We start from the raw sequence: 17,876 nt of genomic DNA on the forward strand, positions 1-17,876 counted from the left end.
TATTGCTGAGAAGTCAACATGTTTCAGGGGACGCTTTCCCCTTCCTCAGGACCATTTCATTTTTCTGTATATTAGCCTTGAGGAAGTGGGAGACATTTCCCCTGAAATGTGTTGGATATCACCCTAGGACAGTGATGGTGAACCTTGGCACCCCAGATGTTTTAGAACTACATCTCCCATAATGATCAACTACACTGCAGTGTGCATGAGCATCATGGGAATTGTAATTCCAAAACATCTGGGGTGCCGAGGTTCACCATCACTGCCCCTAGACCATACTTTAAAGCAGGAGGTCTCAAACTGGTGGCCCTCCAGCTGTTGCAAAACTACAAGTCCCATCATGCCTGTGGGAGTCATGCTTGTACCTGGCGGCCCTCCAGCTGTTGCGAAACTACAAGTCCCATGAGGCATTGCAAGGCTGATATGTACAAGCATGATTGCCACAGGCAGAGGCATGATGGGACTTGTAGTTTCACAACAGCTCGAGGGCCGCCAGTTTTTGAGACCCCCTGCTTTAAAGTGATACTAAACACACACTGCGTAATTTACATTCTCCCTTCTATTTCTGTATGGGGATGATGGCTCTGTAATTAAAATACATCCCTTTTTCCTAATGGATATCCAGCTGTCACATGACCCGGCTCTCTTCCAGCCTGTCTGCAGGGAAACATAAGCAGGAGCTTCTATAGTCCTCTGCTGCTGGACACAATAAAACAAAAAAAACACATTTATATATAAATAAATCACTGAAAAATGTGCAGTTGCCACCACCGCTCTGCAAAATCCCAAACTGCAGTGGGGACATGGACAGGAGGGGGAGGTAGAGAGCAGCGGGATCAACCTGGATTTTTGCAGAATACAGAAAAGGAATCTCATAGTGATGAGTATGACCAGCATGGAATACACCATTTATTCATCTTTTTTTTATGATGGGGCTTTGTGACACTTTAAGCGTCGTTATGTAGTCAAGTTACCAATTTGATGCTCCTGTGCTTTTTAAAATGATGAGATGCTTTCTATAGGTTCTTTACATATCAGGACAGAGTGTCCACCTGATATCTGTTAGGCATTCAGCACTTCAGAGATCACAAAAAATACACCAGACACACACACACACCCCCGCCTACACACACCCAACCACACACATACACACCCCCGCCCACACACTTCTTGATGAAAATCAGTTTGCTCTGACCTCAGATGCTGATATGTTTTCTGAAGGTCAGGGCAATGTTTGTACGGTGCAGCTTCCATCATGCACAGAATAAAGTCTTCCCCAGAAATATACACTATAACAGGGGGAGGCAACCTGGGGCCCTCCAGCTGTTGCAGAACTACAAGTCCAATCATGCCTCTGGGAGTAATTGCGAGCCTTGCAATGCCTCATGGGAAATTTAGTTCCACAACAGCTGGAGGGCCCCAGGTTGCCTGCCCCTGAACTATATGACCAAAGTGATTAGGACCGCCCTCCAAATGATTGCAGTCATGCTGTTTGCTCTGAGGGTATGAGCACTGGGCGCGGGCAAATAGATGGGTGCGTGAGGATCAGACGTGGGCGAGTGTATGGATGCATGGGTGGAGACGTGGGCGAGTGGAGGTGGAGATGTGGGCAAGTGGATGGACGGGCGGAGACGTGGGCGAGTGGATGGACGGGCGGAGACGTGGATGGATAAGTGGGCGAGTGGATGGATGGGCAGACACATGGATGGGCAGGCAGAGATGTGGGCGAGTGGATGGGTAAGTGTGCGAGTGGATGGATGGGCAGAGATGTGGGCGAGTGGACGGGTGAGGAGACGTGGATGGACGGGCAAGGAGACGTGGGCGAGTGGATGGACGGGCGAGGAGACGTGGATGGACGGGCGAGGAGACGTGGATGGACGGGCAAGGAGACGTGGGCGAGTGGATGGATGGGCGAGGAGACGTGGATGGACGGGCGAGGAGACGTGGATGGACGGGCGAGGAGACGTGGATGGACGGGCGAGGAGACGTGGATGGACGGGCGAGGAGACGTGGATGGACGGGTGGGGTAGCTTGAAAACACCATTTAATTGTGAATATAGCAGTCTGTGGCGCTCAGACAGTTTGGTTCTCGCTGATATCGGCCTCCAGTCGGAGGATCACCTCATGGAGGACGGGCGTGTTGCTCCTGATGAACACAAATCACATTCGGGTTTGTTTGTTTTTTCTAATGACATTTTATTGAATTAACGGAAAGAGAAAAAAAAAGAAAATAAAACAAAAAAAAGATTTTTAAAGCATTTAGTAGATTGCTTGTAAAGAATACAATTCATTGTTAATAGTGTGACTGCTGCTTGTAATTCAGGTAATGTGCGCCCGTCTGACGCACGGCCATGACAGCACCTTTATGGGCGGAGCCAACATTCAGCCCAAGCAGCGACTCCACCACGGCTCCTACTTAAGGCTTCTTTGCCAGCGCCGTGCGCCCGACAGGCTCACACTAACCCCGGAAACAGATCAGGGAGGCGTGGCTAACAGCAAATACGGTTTTAAAATCACTGCTTCTAAACCCCGCCCCCCCGGAGTCTAAACACAACTCCAGGAGGTGACCTAGAAAGGACTATAGAATCAGAAAACAGGCGTTCATGTGCAAACAAACATTTCCTCATTACATGCTGTAATACACCGGAACTGAGAATGGGGGAAAGGTTAGAGGTCGTAGGGGGAAAGGTTAGAGGTCGTAGGGGGTGAACTGCCAACTACAGTGATGCTGCTTTGGAACCGAATGTCAGTTAAAAAGAAAAAACAAAAACAAACATTGAGTGAAGCCAAAAACACGCTGTGGACATTACTGGGGGAGGGGAAATCGGCGGCGATGATCAGTTGGTTCTCCTGTACGAAGCGTACACCATATGTACCAAGAAGAGTAATCTTTAATGTCAAAAGCAGGTAGAGAACCCCCCAAAGTGTTTGCTGGTCTAAGTGAGAGACTGGAAGAGGAAAAAACTAAAAACAAAAAACACAGCTAAATTAGAAAAAGCGAAAAATACCACAGAACACACAACGGGCGATTTCCTATTTTTCTCTTAAAAGGGGAAAGTCAGAAAATTACAACTAACACACTATTAAAAAAAAAAAAAAAAAAAAAAAGATAAAAGCAGTGTCTTCAGAGACAATGGTAAAGACTAACCCCTTCAATGCCAGAGCGATCGGGAGCCACACCCCTCCCCCTCCCCCAGTGCCAGCCAACATACATTAAAGAATAGCGCACTGTAAAGTTTGATGCATCGTACAGATTTGGGGCTGCAACTGAAAGGGTTAATAAAACGCGTCGGCCACGGCGGGACGATGACAGACACTGCTTTGGGACCCTAGCCGGATTATTTGGGAACGGGATTTGCGGGTTTCCTTTTTTCGGGGGGGGGGGGGGGGGGGGGGGGCGGCCTATGTTGTAGAGGAGGAGTCTGCAGTGCCGTGGCGGGAGATGGGCGGGGTTTGTAGCGGTGCGTTTCTATACTCTTATTTGGGAGTGAAGCAGATTAAAACTCTGGAATCTTTTACCGGTCTGGTGTAAGGTAAACGCATGTGACATTTGTAAAGGAGGGTCAGAATGGCTGGGTGATGTTAAACAGTGCACACGTTTAATATAAGGTGGAGTCTTCTTTGTATGGGGTTCGGGTGTCGTGTCTTCGGAGGACGATATGCTCTTCACCTCTTCTTCGGCGGGTTCGCTGTCCGAGGGGGCGTCACGGGGCGGCCGGAGTTCAGCCCGCCGTACTGGTACTTCGCTTTCTTTTCCGAGGGCTTCAAGATCTACGGAGGGGAGGAACAGAATACTGTACATTAAAAAACAAAGGCCATCATCCTACACATCCGAATCAGCATTAAAAGCCATCAATTCACGTTAAACCAGGACACGGGGGGGGGGGGCAGAACGAACTACAGGAGACCAGCAAACCAGCTTTCCCTGAACTTCTCCTTAAAGTGATGGTAAAGTCCCGCCTTTTTTTTCTCTATAAAAATAGCAAACATGTTCTACTTCCTTCCACTGTTGCAGTGGATTTGTACAGAGCAGCCCAGATCCTCCTCTTCTCGGGTCCCTCTTCTGTGCTCCTGGCTCCTCCCTCCTGTTAAACCCCCACAGCAAGCAGCTTACTATGGGGGCACCTGAGCCACAGCTCCCCGGCCCCACCCCCTCTATCCCCAGATTGGCTAGCTGACTTTGATTGACAGCAGCCAATGGCGCCGCTGCTGTGTCTCAACCAATCAGGAAGGAGAATCTCGGACGGCTGAGACACTCGTGGACAGAGAGGGACCTCAGCTAAGAATGAGGGGGAGGCTGCTGGACACGGAAGAACGCATAGAATGCACCTTTTGCCTTTACATCCAATATAACCACCTGAACAGTAATAAATTATCACAAAGTAATATAAATGTGCAAAATGGTGTATTAAATCAAGTCCCCAAAACATCGAATCCATATAGTTCTTCATGGTAGATGTGTCTCTAATATGTATTCATTTCCTCTCTCGAAGCTTCACCTTTCTTATGGTCATCGGGGGGTGAATAATAAAGCGGCACTGCTAATCCTACACCCGGGGGGGTAGTACGATTGGTAGTCCTCTAATAACAATTCATACAATCGGCCTCATTGGTCTGCCATACCTGGAAGGAGCACATCAAGGTCTCATCCACGCTCATCATTCCCCCGGCGTTATCAAACTCCCCGCAGTGGTTCGGAGCAGAAAACAGGGTGACCAGCTGCCGCTTGGCAAAGAATTCGTAACCATCTTCTACTACCTGGCAGAGGGACAAGAGAGACAAAAACACAATCATTTCACCTCCTGACTGGGGGAGGGGAACATTCCGGGAAGGCAGATAACAGCTCAGATGACACAAATGTTTATCATCTGAAGAATATAAAAACTAAAGTCAGTCCCCCCCCCCCAGAGCAAAATTAATTTAGTAAAGTGCATAGAAACACACAGCCCCGAGACCCCGACCCCTCCCCTCCCCCAGCACTGAGGACTGGGTAAGTAGTTGGGGGTGGGTGTAAGAGTTCTGTAGTGGGGATTGAAGGATGGATGTTCAGACCAAACCTGCCTGAATTATCGAAGCTGACAGCCAATCAGGTGGCAGAGACATTCCCCACCTTGCAGCCGCACACAGGCATGGGGGCTCTGGGCACAACGTTGGCTCTGGAATTACACTCAGATATGGTAATACCTCTTGTGCGGGAAGGGGATGCTTTTTACATTTTTTGATCATTCCTTTTAGTACTGTAACACTCCCCCCCCCCCCCCCCCCCCCCCCCCCCCCATTTAACTTCATTGACATAAGGGGGGTCACCAAGCCCCCCCTCTATGTGAAAGCATGGGCAGGTGACTGGTTCTCTTTATGAAGACATCGGGGTCTATTCAACATTCCAGCAAAAAAAGGTGATCATGTGGCTTTACAGCCTCCCAGGTCACTTTTACAAAAAATAAAAAAATCAATAATGTCATTGTGTATACGCCCCACATGTGACTCTATAATCACATGGGCTGCTCAGATGTGATAGGGAGGAAATGCTCAGCATAGAAACTCACTGAGAACTGAGCATGTGCAGAACTGCCAACACTGCTCTTCCTATCTGAATTGGGGACATGGACAGAACATTTTTGCAGAGTACAGAAAAAGGAATCTCATAGTGATGAGTATGAACAGCATGGAATACGCCATTTATTCATCGTTTTTTTTATGATGGGGTTTAGTGACAATTTTCCCCCTTACCATTCATAGGCCGTTTATAAACATCCTGAACTTTAAGTGGTTAAAGGCTGCAGCTCACAGCAGTTCTGCACATGCTCAGTTCTCAGTGAGTTTCTATGCTGAGCATTTCCTCCCTATCACATCTGAGCAGCCCATGTGATTATAGAGTCACATGTGGGGCGTATACACAATGACAGGCCACTCCCTCTTTCCTCCTCCATGTCCACTAACCAGCTAAACACAATGGGAGCGAGCTATTACATGTAGATTGATGGAGGCTTCACCTCCCTCTTATTGTAAGATACAGGGAGGGGGCGTGGCACAGCCTGACACAGAAATCAGCCCACACCATGTTATTGCCAAAAAAATAAGATTTAAACTTCAAATATATATTTGTATGACAATTTAAAAAACAATTTGATATGAATTACTTCTGAATTCCAAAGACTTTTTTTTTTTTGAACTTGTGACCGGCGTCAGAGGACTAGAAGCTCCTCCCAGGTCATGTGACTTCTGGATATCCAATAGGAAAAAGTGACTTCGAGGTTCTTTTCAATCGAATAATTTCAGGGCCGTCATCCCCATACAGAAAAAGAAGGGGGATGTACATTACACAGGGTGTGTGTTTAGTATCACTTCAATGATAGAACGTTGTTTGTGAACTTACATTGGTCTGCGCTGCCTTTTCCCTGCTGCACCCGTTTTGTTCGATTTCTAGCTGTGAGGAAGTGCACCGGATCACACAAATATACACAAACCCCAACTATAATAAAGGACACCTCCACATTTAGTACTGATGCATTTTGCCTCTTACAAGGGGGGTGAAACATATCACACTGGAGAAGAATGGGTTGGGTAGGAGTGTTTCTGCCACCCCCTTTAAATTATCTGCAGTACAAAAAAAAATAAAACCAGTGAGCTCCTAACTTCCTGTTTTTTCTGACACCACCCCACCTCTGATGACCTCGGATCCCAAGCAGTGTTGTCAGCCCGAGCAGAGTTCTCCATAACGTGGGGGGAGGGGGTATTCTGCGCTCCAGCAGGCAGTGCTGACGATGCTGGTTGGGATTTCAGAGCCACAATGTTGTTCCTTCACTACAAGTTGGAAAACTTCCAGCAAGGATGGTGGAAGCCCCTCACGGTTGTAGGTGGTGTATAGACCCGGGAAGAATGAAGAGATCTCACTGCCAGAGTCAGACATGAAGCCATTTTTCAGGTTTGGGTGGCCTGACCCTTCAAGAGGGATCCGCCCCCTTTTACATTATGTAAGCTGAAAGCAGTCACATGATTCGTCAGGTATCGGCCAATCAGAACACCGAGCTTCTGCAACTTCGGCCAGCAAGGTCACCAAACCTACCTGATGTGCTCGACAAATCAGATCCAAATCGTGTCGATTCAAGAATTTGCTGACGACGTCTGCCCCAAACGTGAAGGAGACGCCGCGGTCATTCTCCCCCCAGCCTTGTACGTCTTTATCGGGGTCCGACCACAACAAGTCACACAGCAAACCTGGAGGAGCGGACAGAAAGAACAATGGTCAGAAAAAACAAACACTGACAAAGACTTCATCAGAACGGGGAAAAAAAAAAAAAAAAAAAAAAACACAACACCACACAACAGTTGAAGTGCATACCTGGATAAAAAAAAAAAAAATCTTAGTACAATCATATAGATATTCCCCCCGCCCCCCATGCTTCTCTAATCACTTGACTACTGGGGTATTTTTTTTTTTTAATTTGTTCCATGTGTTAAAGCTTTTATTTATTTTTTGCTAGAAATGTGAGAGAGGAGGGGGACAGCGGAGAGACACAGAGAAGGAGAGAGGAACAGAGGGGGACAGCAGAGAGACACAGAGAAGGAGAGAGGAACGGAGGGGGACAGCGGAGAGACAGGGAAGGAGAGAGGAACGGAGGGGGACAGCGGAGAGACACAGAGAAGGAGAGGGGAACGGAGGGGGACAGCGGAGAGACAGGGAAGGAGAGAGGAACGGAGGGGGACAGCGGAGAGACACAGAGAAGGAGAGGGGAACGGAGGGGGACAGCGGAGAGACACAGAGAAGGAGAGGGGAACGGAGGGGGACAGCGGAGAGACAGGGAAGGAGAGAGGAACGGAGGGGGACAGCGGAGAGACACAGAGAAGGAGAGGGGAACGGAGGGGGACAGCGGAGAGACACAGAAGGCGAGGGGAACGGAGGGGACAGCGGAGAGGCACAGAGAAGGAGAGAGGAACGGAGGGGACAGCAGAGAGACACAGAGAAGGAGAGAGGAACGGAGGGGGACAGCGGAGAGACAGGGAAGGAGAGAGGAACGGAGGGGGACAGCGGAGAGACACAGAGAAGGAGAGGGGAACGGAGGGGGACAGCGGAGAGACACAGAGAAGGAGAGGGGAACGGAGGGGACAGCGGAGAGGCACAGAGAAGGAGAGAGGAACGGAGGGGACAGCAGAGAGACACAGAGAAGGAGAGAGGAACGGAGGGGGACAGCGGAGAGACAGGGAAGGAGAGAGGAACAGAGGGGGACAGCGGAGAGACACAGAGAAGGAGAGGGGAACGGAGGGGGACAGCGGAGAGACAGGGAAGGAGAGAGGAACGGAGGGGGACAGCGGAGAGACACAGAGAAGGAGAGGGGGACAGCGGAGAGACACAGAAGGAGAGGGGAACGGAGGGGACAGCGGAGAGACACAGAGAAGGAGAGGGGAACGGAGGGGACAGCGGAGAGACACAGAGAAGGAGAGGGGAACGGAGGGGACAGCGGAGAGGCACAGAGAAGGAGAGAGGAACGGAGGGGGACAGCGGAGAGGCACAGAGAAGGAGAGAGGAACGGAGGGGACAGCGGAGAGACACAGGGAAGGAGAGAGGAACGGAGGGGACAGCGGAGAGACACAGAGAAGGAGAGGGGAACAGAGGGGACACACAGAGAAGGAGAGAGGAACGGAGGGGGACAGCGGAGAGGCACAGAGAAGGAGAGAGGAACGGAGGGGACAGCGGAGAGACACAGGGAAGGAGAGAGGAACGGAGGGGACAGCGGAGGGGGACAGAGAAGGAGAGAGGAACGGAGGGGACAGCGGAGAGACACAGGGAAGGAGAGAGGAACGAGGGGGACAGCGGAGAGACACAGGGAAGGAGAGAGGAACGAGGGGGACAGCGGAGAGACACAGGGAAGGAGAGAGGAACGAGGGGGACAGCGGAGAGACACAGGGAAGGAGAGAGGAACGAGGGGGACAGCGGAGAGACACAGGGAAGGAGAGAGGAACGAGGGGGACAGCGGAGAGACACAGGGAAGGAGAGAGGAACGAGGGGGACAGCGGAGAGACACAGAGAAGGAGAGAGGAACGAGGGGGACAGCAGAGAGACACAGAGAAGGAGAGAGGAACGGAGGGGACAGCGGAGGGGGACAGAGAAGGAGAGAGGAACGGAGGGGGACAGCGGAGAGACACAGGGAAGGAGAGAGGAACGAGGGGGACAGCGGAGAGACACAGGGAAGGAGAGAGGAACGAGGGGGACAGCGGAGAGACACAGGGAAGGAGAGAGGAACGAGGGGGACAGCGGAGAGACACAGGGAAGGAGAGAGGAACGAGGGGGACAGCGGAGAGACACAGGGAAGGAGAGAGGAACGAGGGGGACAGCGGAGAGACACAGGGAAGGAGAGAGGAACGAGGGGGACAGCAGAGAGACACAGAGAAGGAGAGAGGAACGAGGGGGACAGCGGAGAGACACAGAGAAGGAGAGAGGAACGGAGGGGACAGCGGAGGGGGACAGAGAAGGAGAGAGGAACGGAGGGGACAGCGGAGAGACACAGGGAAGGAGAGAGGAACGGAGGGGACAGCGGAGAGACACAGGGAAGGAGAGAGGAACGGAGGGGACAGCGGAGAGACACAGGGAAGGAGAGAGGAACGAGGGGGACAGCGGAGAGACACAGGGAAGGAGAGAGGAACGGAGGGGACAGCGGAGAGACACAGGGAAGGAGAGAGGAACGGAGGGGACAGCGGAGAGACACAGGGAAGGAGAGAGGAACGGAGGGGACAGCGGAGAGACACAGGGAAGGAGAGAGGAACGGAGGGGACAGCGGAGAGACACAGGGAAGGAGAGAGGAACGAGGGGGACAGCGGAGAGACACAGGGAAGGAGAGAGGAACGGAGGGGAGAACGGAGGGGACAGCGGAGGGGGACAGAGGAAAGGAGGGGGCATGGAGGAGGATGCAGTGACAGTCAGCGGTGAGCGATCACCGCTGTATGTCACTAAAGCTGCTGAAAGCCGCTGGGGGAGAATCTTGTAACTCCCCCACGCGCCGATCACAGCTGTCCTCTAGGTATCGGGGGAAGCATCGGGAGCATTTGCCCGAGTACAAGTACTTGGGCAAATGCTCGGTATTGGTGCCGATCCAGATACTAGTATCGGGACAACCCTAATAAATGGGTAATTGGATTTTGCCACCCTGACACCGGTAGACTGCACCGAGTTCTATGAGAGCCAACAGTTAAAGGAGAACATGACCTTTTAAAAGAAAAATAAAATGCACATATTACATTTTTTTTCAGCAGCCTGCAGAACGGGTGAAACGTCAAGCTCCTCCCACAGACTCTGTACAGTGTCTGCCGGTACCTCCTGTCCGGGAAGACATGGTGAGGGAGATCATCAGCGCCCTTGCAGTTCATTGAGAACTACAAGATGTATGCCGCAGTGGCAGATTGTACTTGCAGTTTATTCACAGATCTGCATGAATGGTGTCGTTGGTGCTTCTTGGCAACAGGTGAGGGTCATTGGCTCCTGCTGCTGTCAATCACAGCGTGGGAGGAGAAAGCAGGGTGCGGGGGCTGATCTGCGGTGGGTGGATGTGCGCCTCTATAGAAGCACACAGCCTGGCTTGGGTTCGAGCCCATTCAAGTGCCCCCCATAGCAAGCCACTTGCTATGGAGGCAATCGGAGTAGAGACAGAACCAAGAGCACTGGTGGGGGACCCCAGAAAAGAAGGTTCAGGGCTGATCTGTGGAAAACTATTGGACAGAGCAGGCAAGTATAACATATATTTAAAAAAAAAACCCTTACAAATCAAAATCACTTTATTCACAAAGATCGGGGAACGGATGATCTCCTCTGTGGAAAGCGGTCCTGGCCACTTACCACGGTTCCCAGAGGAAGGTTTTACCACAAAAAATGGTAACAAGTTCATGGCTACGGCGTTTATATATGTTCATCGGTCAGCAAGTGGTTAAGATTCCGTCCTTCAGATATATCCGCGGCACATCTGCAGAACAAGGAACGATTTCCTCTTCTCAGGAAAAAGGAAACGATCCAACACAGCCCACCGCTCGATCGATAATACGTCTTCCAGGTTTACTTCAGAATGACAACAAGCAATATGCAAAGTAGAGGACTCGCTACCAATCAACCTTTTATTGGCAGGTCAGATCCTCCCGCTAGAAGTCTCTGTACTCAGCAGATCCATAGCGCTCCTTCCATCACTTTGCTGAATAAAGCTGTAAAAATAATCCCCCCACCCCCGCCGGTCGGAGAGGTCACATCGACTTGCCACAGTCTCAGGGGTCACGTTTGCTCCTAGAAGGTCACCGGCCATCTGACAGCCATGTACTAAACACGTCAGGAGGGTGTCAGCAGGAAGACAGGCGGCCTGCAGAGACGGGGGCACAGAAATCGCACAGCGGGTGGTTTGTACTCACTGGTCGGGGCTCAGAGAGGCGTCTGGGTTTCTGGCACACAGCAGCAGAATTTGGCTGCAGACGTTGGGAGGACTTTTCCACGTCAAACATTAAATCTCTCTCCACACGGCTCTGATCACAGCAACCTTCACAGCGCTGAACTTCCCGATATTTTGTCAGCCGAGGTGATTGAAGCCTAGATGTCAGTATGTCCCGACTAACCCAACAAATCCAAGTACCTAAGAATCCCACAAGGCTTTTATCTGGTCCACCTCTTCAATAAATTCTTTATCACTTTATTTGTTTAAATATTGTAATTGTATCAGACAGTTACAGTATTAAAGCCCAACTCCACATGTATTGTCCCTTTAAATAGTTTGTCTTTGCCAAGCTGGTCTAAATTAACTATTTTCTGCAATAACGTGTTTGTTGGGTGCACAATAAAGTAAAACTAGTCAGAAAATGAAGAAGTCCTGCTAGAGTTCAGGCCGGCCCCTTTTGCAGGTATAGATATATAAAACATTAAAAATAAACGTCTATACCCTATAAAATCCAGTAATACACGGTCTCACCCTGCTCCGCACATGCTCAGCTCCACTCCATTTTTGAGCACTGCTGAATTTGTATTTGGCCGATCAGACGGCAGCATTAAAGTGGAATTAAACCTCCTATCCTTTACAGCCAAGGAAGCTGCTTCTGTTTGATCTGGGGGGCTGCACATGTGGTCATCTATGACACCAGACATTTGATGGTTTGACCGTTTGGTTGAGAAAAGTTAGCAATCCCGGCATTCTAGGAATGTAACGGTTTTTTAAACCATTAAATTGATGGGCTTAGTTCTGCTTTATGATTTATTGCTACTCAGGGGCTCTGGGCTTCATAAAAATGGCCGCCTCCAGCAAGAAGAAACAGGAGCAATGCTGGAGGCAATTTACAGCACACACTGATGTTGGCAGACGAAGCATTAATGTGGAACGGACGTTCCTTGCTAAAGAATATTTTTTATCAAGTTATGGGTAACGTTCCACTTTAACTGTGTGCAGCCTCGCTGAAAACTGAAAAACAGATCACTCTTCAGAGAGCAATTCTAGTGTGAACGAGCTCATAAAGGTAATTGTAAACAGGGATGACTTTGGGTTCAGTCCCAAACCAGAAGTTAGTTGTACTGCTGGACCAATCAGCTGCTGTGAGAGGATCCCCCCCCTCCCCCCTCCAGCATACAAAGGTGTAGAGGTGCAATGAGCGTTTACCTGTGTCGGGGACATCTGTGGGCCTCATGATTCTGCGGATCTGTTCCATGGACTGCAGATCAGGAGAAAGTCCTGCAAAATAAATCATCAGAATAAATATTTTCCAAGAAACAAATATAAAATTAAATTATTTTGTACAAAATGGATTTTATGAGAAGGTTTACATATCAATCAGGGAAACAAAAGTAGATAAATAGCGGCTGTAAGCCGGACCGACTCCTCAAGTGCCAGATTTACAGCCATCGGGGCTTCTTACATCCAATCTAATGGGGAGATCTCATCATTCCTCCTGCTTCTCTATATTCTACACCAGGGGGAGGCAACCCGGGGTCCTCCAGCTGTTGCAGAACTACAAGTCCCATCATGCCTCTGGGAGTCATTGTAACTGCCAGCCTTGCAATGCCTCATGGGAAATGTAGTTCCACAACACCTGGAGGGCTATTGGTTGCCTCCCCTGATCTACACAGTATGTAGCCGACGGGTTTAAAGTAGAACTAAAAGGCAAAGCATCCCCCCCCCCCCCCCCATTTTGGATGGAGTAAGGGAGGGTTATAACCCCTGTCAGTTTTGCCATCTACTGAATGTGCCATTGGGAAGATTTCCCCGGACTTCCTGTCCAAAACAGCAATGAGGGAATCCCGGGGTGTCACCAGAATCAGTGTCCCCATTTCCATCTATTCCTGTTCTGGGGACAACTAAAAAAAATGTGGTACACAGGACACAGAGAGGAGGGTGTATCCCCCAAACTGGGGCACAGACAGTAATAAAAACCTGTCAGGGGGTCTCATCCAAAAAAAAAAAAAAAACCAAACATTCCGTTAGACAAACATTTAAAATCTGAAATGATCATTTTGATACAATTTTTTTTTATGCTGAATATTTTCTTGAGACGAAAGTATACTTACCATATACCAGCCGCTGAGATCTTCCGGGTACCAAGCTTCAGCCGTTTTCATTGGCTGGGCTGAGATGACATCACTCTTGTGCATGCATGGGGGGGGGGGGGGGTTAGGATGTCTCTACTGCATTAAAAAACCTGCCTGTTCCCAAATGTTTTAAAATGTAAAAGTTCCACTTTAAGGGTGACAAAGGGTTTTTTTTTTTTGTTTTTTTTAAATTTTGGGCCGAGCTGGAAGGATGAGAAGGACTGATGGGATTCCTACAGAGTCTCCTCTGGATATGATCCACCCTCTTCATGTGTCCCGATGTCACCGGGACAAAAGAGTGAAGGTCCGAAATTCTGAGCAGTCACTGAAAGAGCAATATGGAGGAAATCTTCCAACAGTGCCGATCGGTCAGACGACTGTCTAAGAGGGGATTTCCCTCACTGTGCGTCAGACCCCACGGGCAGGCGCAACCACAGACCCCCTGCCAGTAAACGGTCAGACCCCCACGCGCCATTTCTGAACAAGATCGCACAATCTGCCTCCTGAGATGAGTGATGTAGAAATCCCAGGAGGCGGATTACATGACTGCAGAAATTCCGCAATGGATCCCAGAGTGATCTACAGCATCCCTACACGTGTGTGTGGTTCGGGGATGGCAATCCTGCCTAGGGAACCTCAATTTTGGGGAGGAGGAGCTAGGGGTGAGGGAAAAAAAAAAAAAAAAAAAAAAAAAAAAAAAGGGAAAGATCATCCACTTTAAATATATTACATACAATTCTAAAAGGATGGTGCAAAAGTAGAACTGCACGATTCTGAGCCAAAATGAGAATCAATTTTTTTGCTTAGAATTAAGATCACAATTCTCATGATGCAACATCTTTGACATCTTTAATACGATACAAAAAAAAAAATTGTGCTAACTTTACTGTTTAGTTTTATTTTTTTTCATTAAAGTATTTTTTTCCCCCAAAAATTGCATCTGAAAGACCGCTGCACAAATACACTGCGACATAAAATATTGCAGCAACCGCCATTTTATTCTCTAGGGCCTCTGCTTGGGGGTTCTAAGTAATTTTCTAGCAAAAAAAATAATGATTTTAACATAAAACCAACAAGTGTCAGAAAAAGGTTTCGTCTTTAAGTGGTTAAACTTCCCTCATTTGCAGACAGAAGTTCATTCCTTTCATCTAAAGAACAAAAACATTACAATGTTGATAGTTCGCTCAGCAGGAAAATGTTGTGAAACTTGGCAACTGCCTGTTTGAGAACTCTGCACAGAATCGGGAAAATGCTTTGTAAAGATCGTGGGGGGGGGGGGCGATTTGCAATCGATTCTTAACGATTAATCATGCAGCAAGCCGATTTCCCTCATAAGGGAATGAACTGACCACGATTGTATTGACATTACCTGGCCACGTTTTACCTCTGCACTGCAAACGTTCAATGTGACCCCCATTGGTGACGCGCCTGCATGTTCTCAGATATGGACTTCACTGCTTCTGTGATGAATCGTCTCAGGTTGCTCAGCTCCTGTGTCATATGGGGGGGGCGACATACACAAAGTCCTTGTTGTACCCCCACAGAAAGAAGTCACAGGATGTTGGGACTGGCGATCAGAGGCCAACGTGACATTGGAGGATCGTTATTTCCTGCAGGGCCGATCCAACGTTCTGGTAGGGTAGGATTCAGGTATCTGGGAACAAGGAGGAACGACAACCTGCTGCAAGGCAGATCTACCTCCATCACCCACATAAACCATTCTGTAATCGTTTCCAGGTAGGAGTGGCCAGTGGCAAAAACTGCAATCATCTGTCATGTCACCAATGGGGTTCACATCGAACATTTGCAGTGCAGGGGAGGTAAAACTTGGGCCAGTTAACCACTTCAGCTCTGGAAGGTTTTACCCCTTCATGACCAGGCCATTTTTTTCCTATTCAGCACTGCGCTACTTTAACTGGCAATTGTGCGATCATGCAACACTGATTGGACATAGCAGATCAGCAGGTCCAGGCTGTGAATCATTGGCTGGGACCTGCTGACAGACTCCCGCTGTGTACCATCACAGTGGGAGTCGGATGGGGGGTGCGCACCCTAAACCTGGCAATAGGCGACATATGGCTACGTCGCTTTGCCTACAGCGGCCGCTCACCCGCAATACGCGGCAGGCGGCCGCTCACCAAGTGGTTAGTGTTAATACAGCCGTGTTCAATTCATTCCCTTAGAAATAAATCAGCTTTACTTTTGCACCATCCTTTATTGAATCGCACTATTACAGATATTTATTAAATCGCTGACAATGTACACAGTGCTTCACATATTCCACATTCACATCAGTTCCTGGGCCCCAAGGAGCTTACAATCTAAATGGTCTCAGTCTCGCGTGTATACTAGGGCCAGTTTAGATAGAAGCCAATTAACCTCCCAGCACGTTAATGAGGGAGAGGGAAGGTGAAATAAGCAGATTAAACTTTGTTTTTTTACATGTTATATAACCAAATCCACCATAATGGTCCCCAGTAGCTCTGAATCTCACACACTGCTGTGTCACTACAATGAACGGCACAATATGGCAGTATCCCTGCCCATCGCCCGTCTCGTCTCATGCAGTCCCCCCTTGCAGTGCGGCAGGCACAGGAGCTCTCAGCATTATCCAGAGGTTTACACGCTTGTTTAGAGATCAATAGTTCAAAGTCTTTCCTATAAATCAGCGTGAATGGCGGCACGCTGGTGAATGTCTAATTGCGCGGTGATTTAGTGGATGAATGTGCTCAACGATCGTCTTCCCTGTGATGGCTTAAAGTGCTTCTCTGGCAGCTCGGCGCTCGTTCGGCGGGAAGGTCATCGCTCACAAAGGGCGAGTAGGTTTCACGCATCACGCTCTGAGATTACAGGGCTATTTATACGCCTCGCAGGTGTGCCAAACCCGATTTATACTGGTGTGTGTGTGCCGGGCCTGTTTTCATGGCATGTGCTTGCTGCAAATTGAAGTATTAGCCTGACCTCCCCAGAGATTTATTTAATCTACAAGGAAATCAAACCGTTCACGAAGCATAAAAGACCACATTCCTCCAATGTACTCTTCTCTGAATTCTATCCATACTCTGCAAATCGGCTCCTCCAGCGCACAGGACCGGCGCGCGGGCTCAATATTAAAAGCTAGAATGAGGATGACCAGGGCTGCTGACATGGGGCTAGTGCTGGCCTTTCTGTACCAGGCCTGGGCCCCATAAGTTCAGCATTGAGACCAGGGGCAGAGACGCTTTAAATACGTCTGGGGGCATGCGCAGTAATTCCACAGGCCGTGGCTCCCAGCAATTATAAGTTCCCCGGGTCCCATCAATTCAGCAGCAGGGGCCACAGACAGGGAGGAGATTTACTCATTTTGAAGATCAGGCGGAATAACGCTACAGCTCCCAACATATAAAGTTCCAGCATCTTATTTCATATCAATCCGTTGGGTAGACCAGAACTTTAATTGTTGAGAGTTACATAGAAGGGAGGGATGGTTGGAGCCGTGGAGGGAGGAAGGGAGGGATGGTTGGAGCCGTGGAGGGAGGAAGGGAGGGATGGTTGGAGCCGTGGAGGGAGGAAGGGAGGGATGGTTGGAGCCGTGGAGGGAGGAAGGGAGGGATGGTTGGAGCCGTGGAGGGAGGAAGGGAGGGATGGTTGGAGCCGTGGAGGGAGGAAGGGAGGGATGGTTGGAGCCGTGGAGGGAGGAAGGGATGGTGGTTGGAGCCGTGCAGGGAGGAAGGGAGGGATGGTTGGAGCCGTGCAGGGAGGAAGGGAGGGATGGTTGGAGCCGTGCAGGGAGGAAGGGAGGGATGGTTGGAGCCGTGCAGGGAGGAAGGGAGGGATGGTTGGAGCCGTGCAGGGAGGAAGGGAGGGATGGTTGGAGCCGTGGAGGGAGGAAGGGAGGGATGGTTGGAGACGTGGAGGGAGGAAGGGAGGGATGGTTGGAGACGTGGAGGGAAGGAAGGGAGGGATGGTTGGAGCCGTGCAGGGAGGAAGGGAGGGATGGTTGGAGCCGTGCAGGGAGGAAGGGAGGGATGGTTGGAGCCGTGCAGGGAGGAAGGGAGGGATGGTTGGAGCCGTGGAGGGAGGAAGGGAGGGATGGTTGGAGACGTGGAGGGAAGGAAGAAAAATCAACCGACTAGACAAACCTCGACCACAACTTCAGCACTCTCCCGTATTCCAATGGTGGACTGTCTCTTGGCATCACATCTAATGCACAACTATGGAGCCCATTGGTCCCGACAACAGGACATTAGACCACAAGGGCATGGGGGAGAAACCACTGAGGAGACCAGTGTAGCAGCGCAGAGGACCAAGTCTTCTTTAATAAGGCCCCTATACCTAGGTGAGCAGTTAACCGTTC

The 17,876-nt window shown here is 49.7% G+C and overlaps 1 protein-coding gene across 2 annotated transcripts in view; it reads right to left on the reverse strand.

Moving 5' to 3' along the window:
* Positions 1–3,388: 3,388 nt before the first annotated feature.
* PPP1CB (protein phosphatase 1 catalytic subunit beta) overlaps positions 3,389–17,876 on the reverse strand; it is a 336,969-nt gene continuing 322,481 nt past the window's right edge. The window contains exons 5-8 of one of the 2 annotated variants that reach the window (XM_073628793.1): positions 12,615–12,686; positions 7,063–7,218; positions 4,624–4,754; positions 3,389–3,771 (exon numbers count right to left, since the gene is read on the reverse strand). In XM_073628793.1, the coding sequence (XP_073484894.1) occupies positions 3,667–3,771; positions 4,624–4,754; positions 7,063–7,218; positions 12,615–12,686 (464 nt within the window). In that variant the 3' untranslated portion in view covers positions 3,389–3,666. The remainder of the gene's footprint in view (positions 3,772–4,623; positions 4,755–7,062; positions 7,219–12,614; positions 12,687–17,876) is intronic. The other variant, XM_073628794.1, reaches the window with a different exon arrangement.

The sequence above is a fragment of the Aquarana catesbeiana genome, linkage group LG04 (assembly GCF_042186555.1).
Source record: "Aquarana catesbeiana isolate 2022-GZ linkage group LG04, ASM4218655v1, whole genome shotgun sequence".
In the NCBI taxonomy this organism is placed as follows: Eukaryota; Metazoa; Chordata; class Amphibia; order Anura; family Ranidae; genus Aquarana; species Aquarana catesbeiana.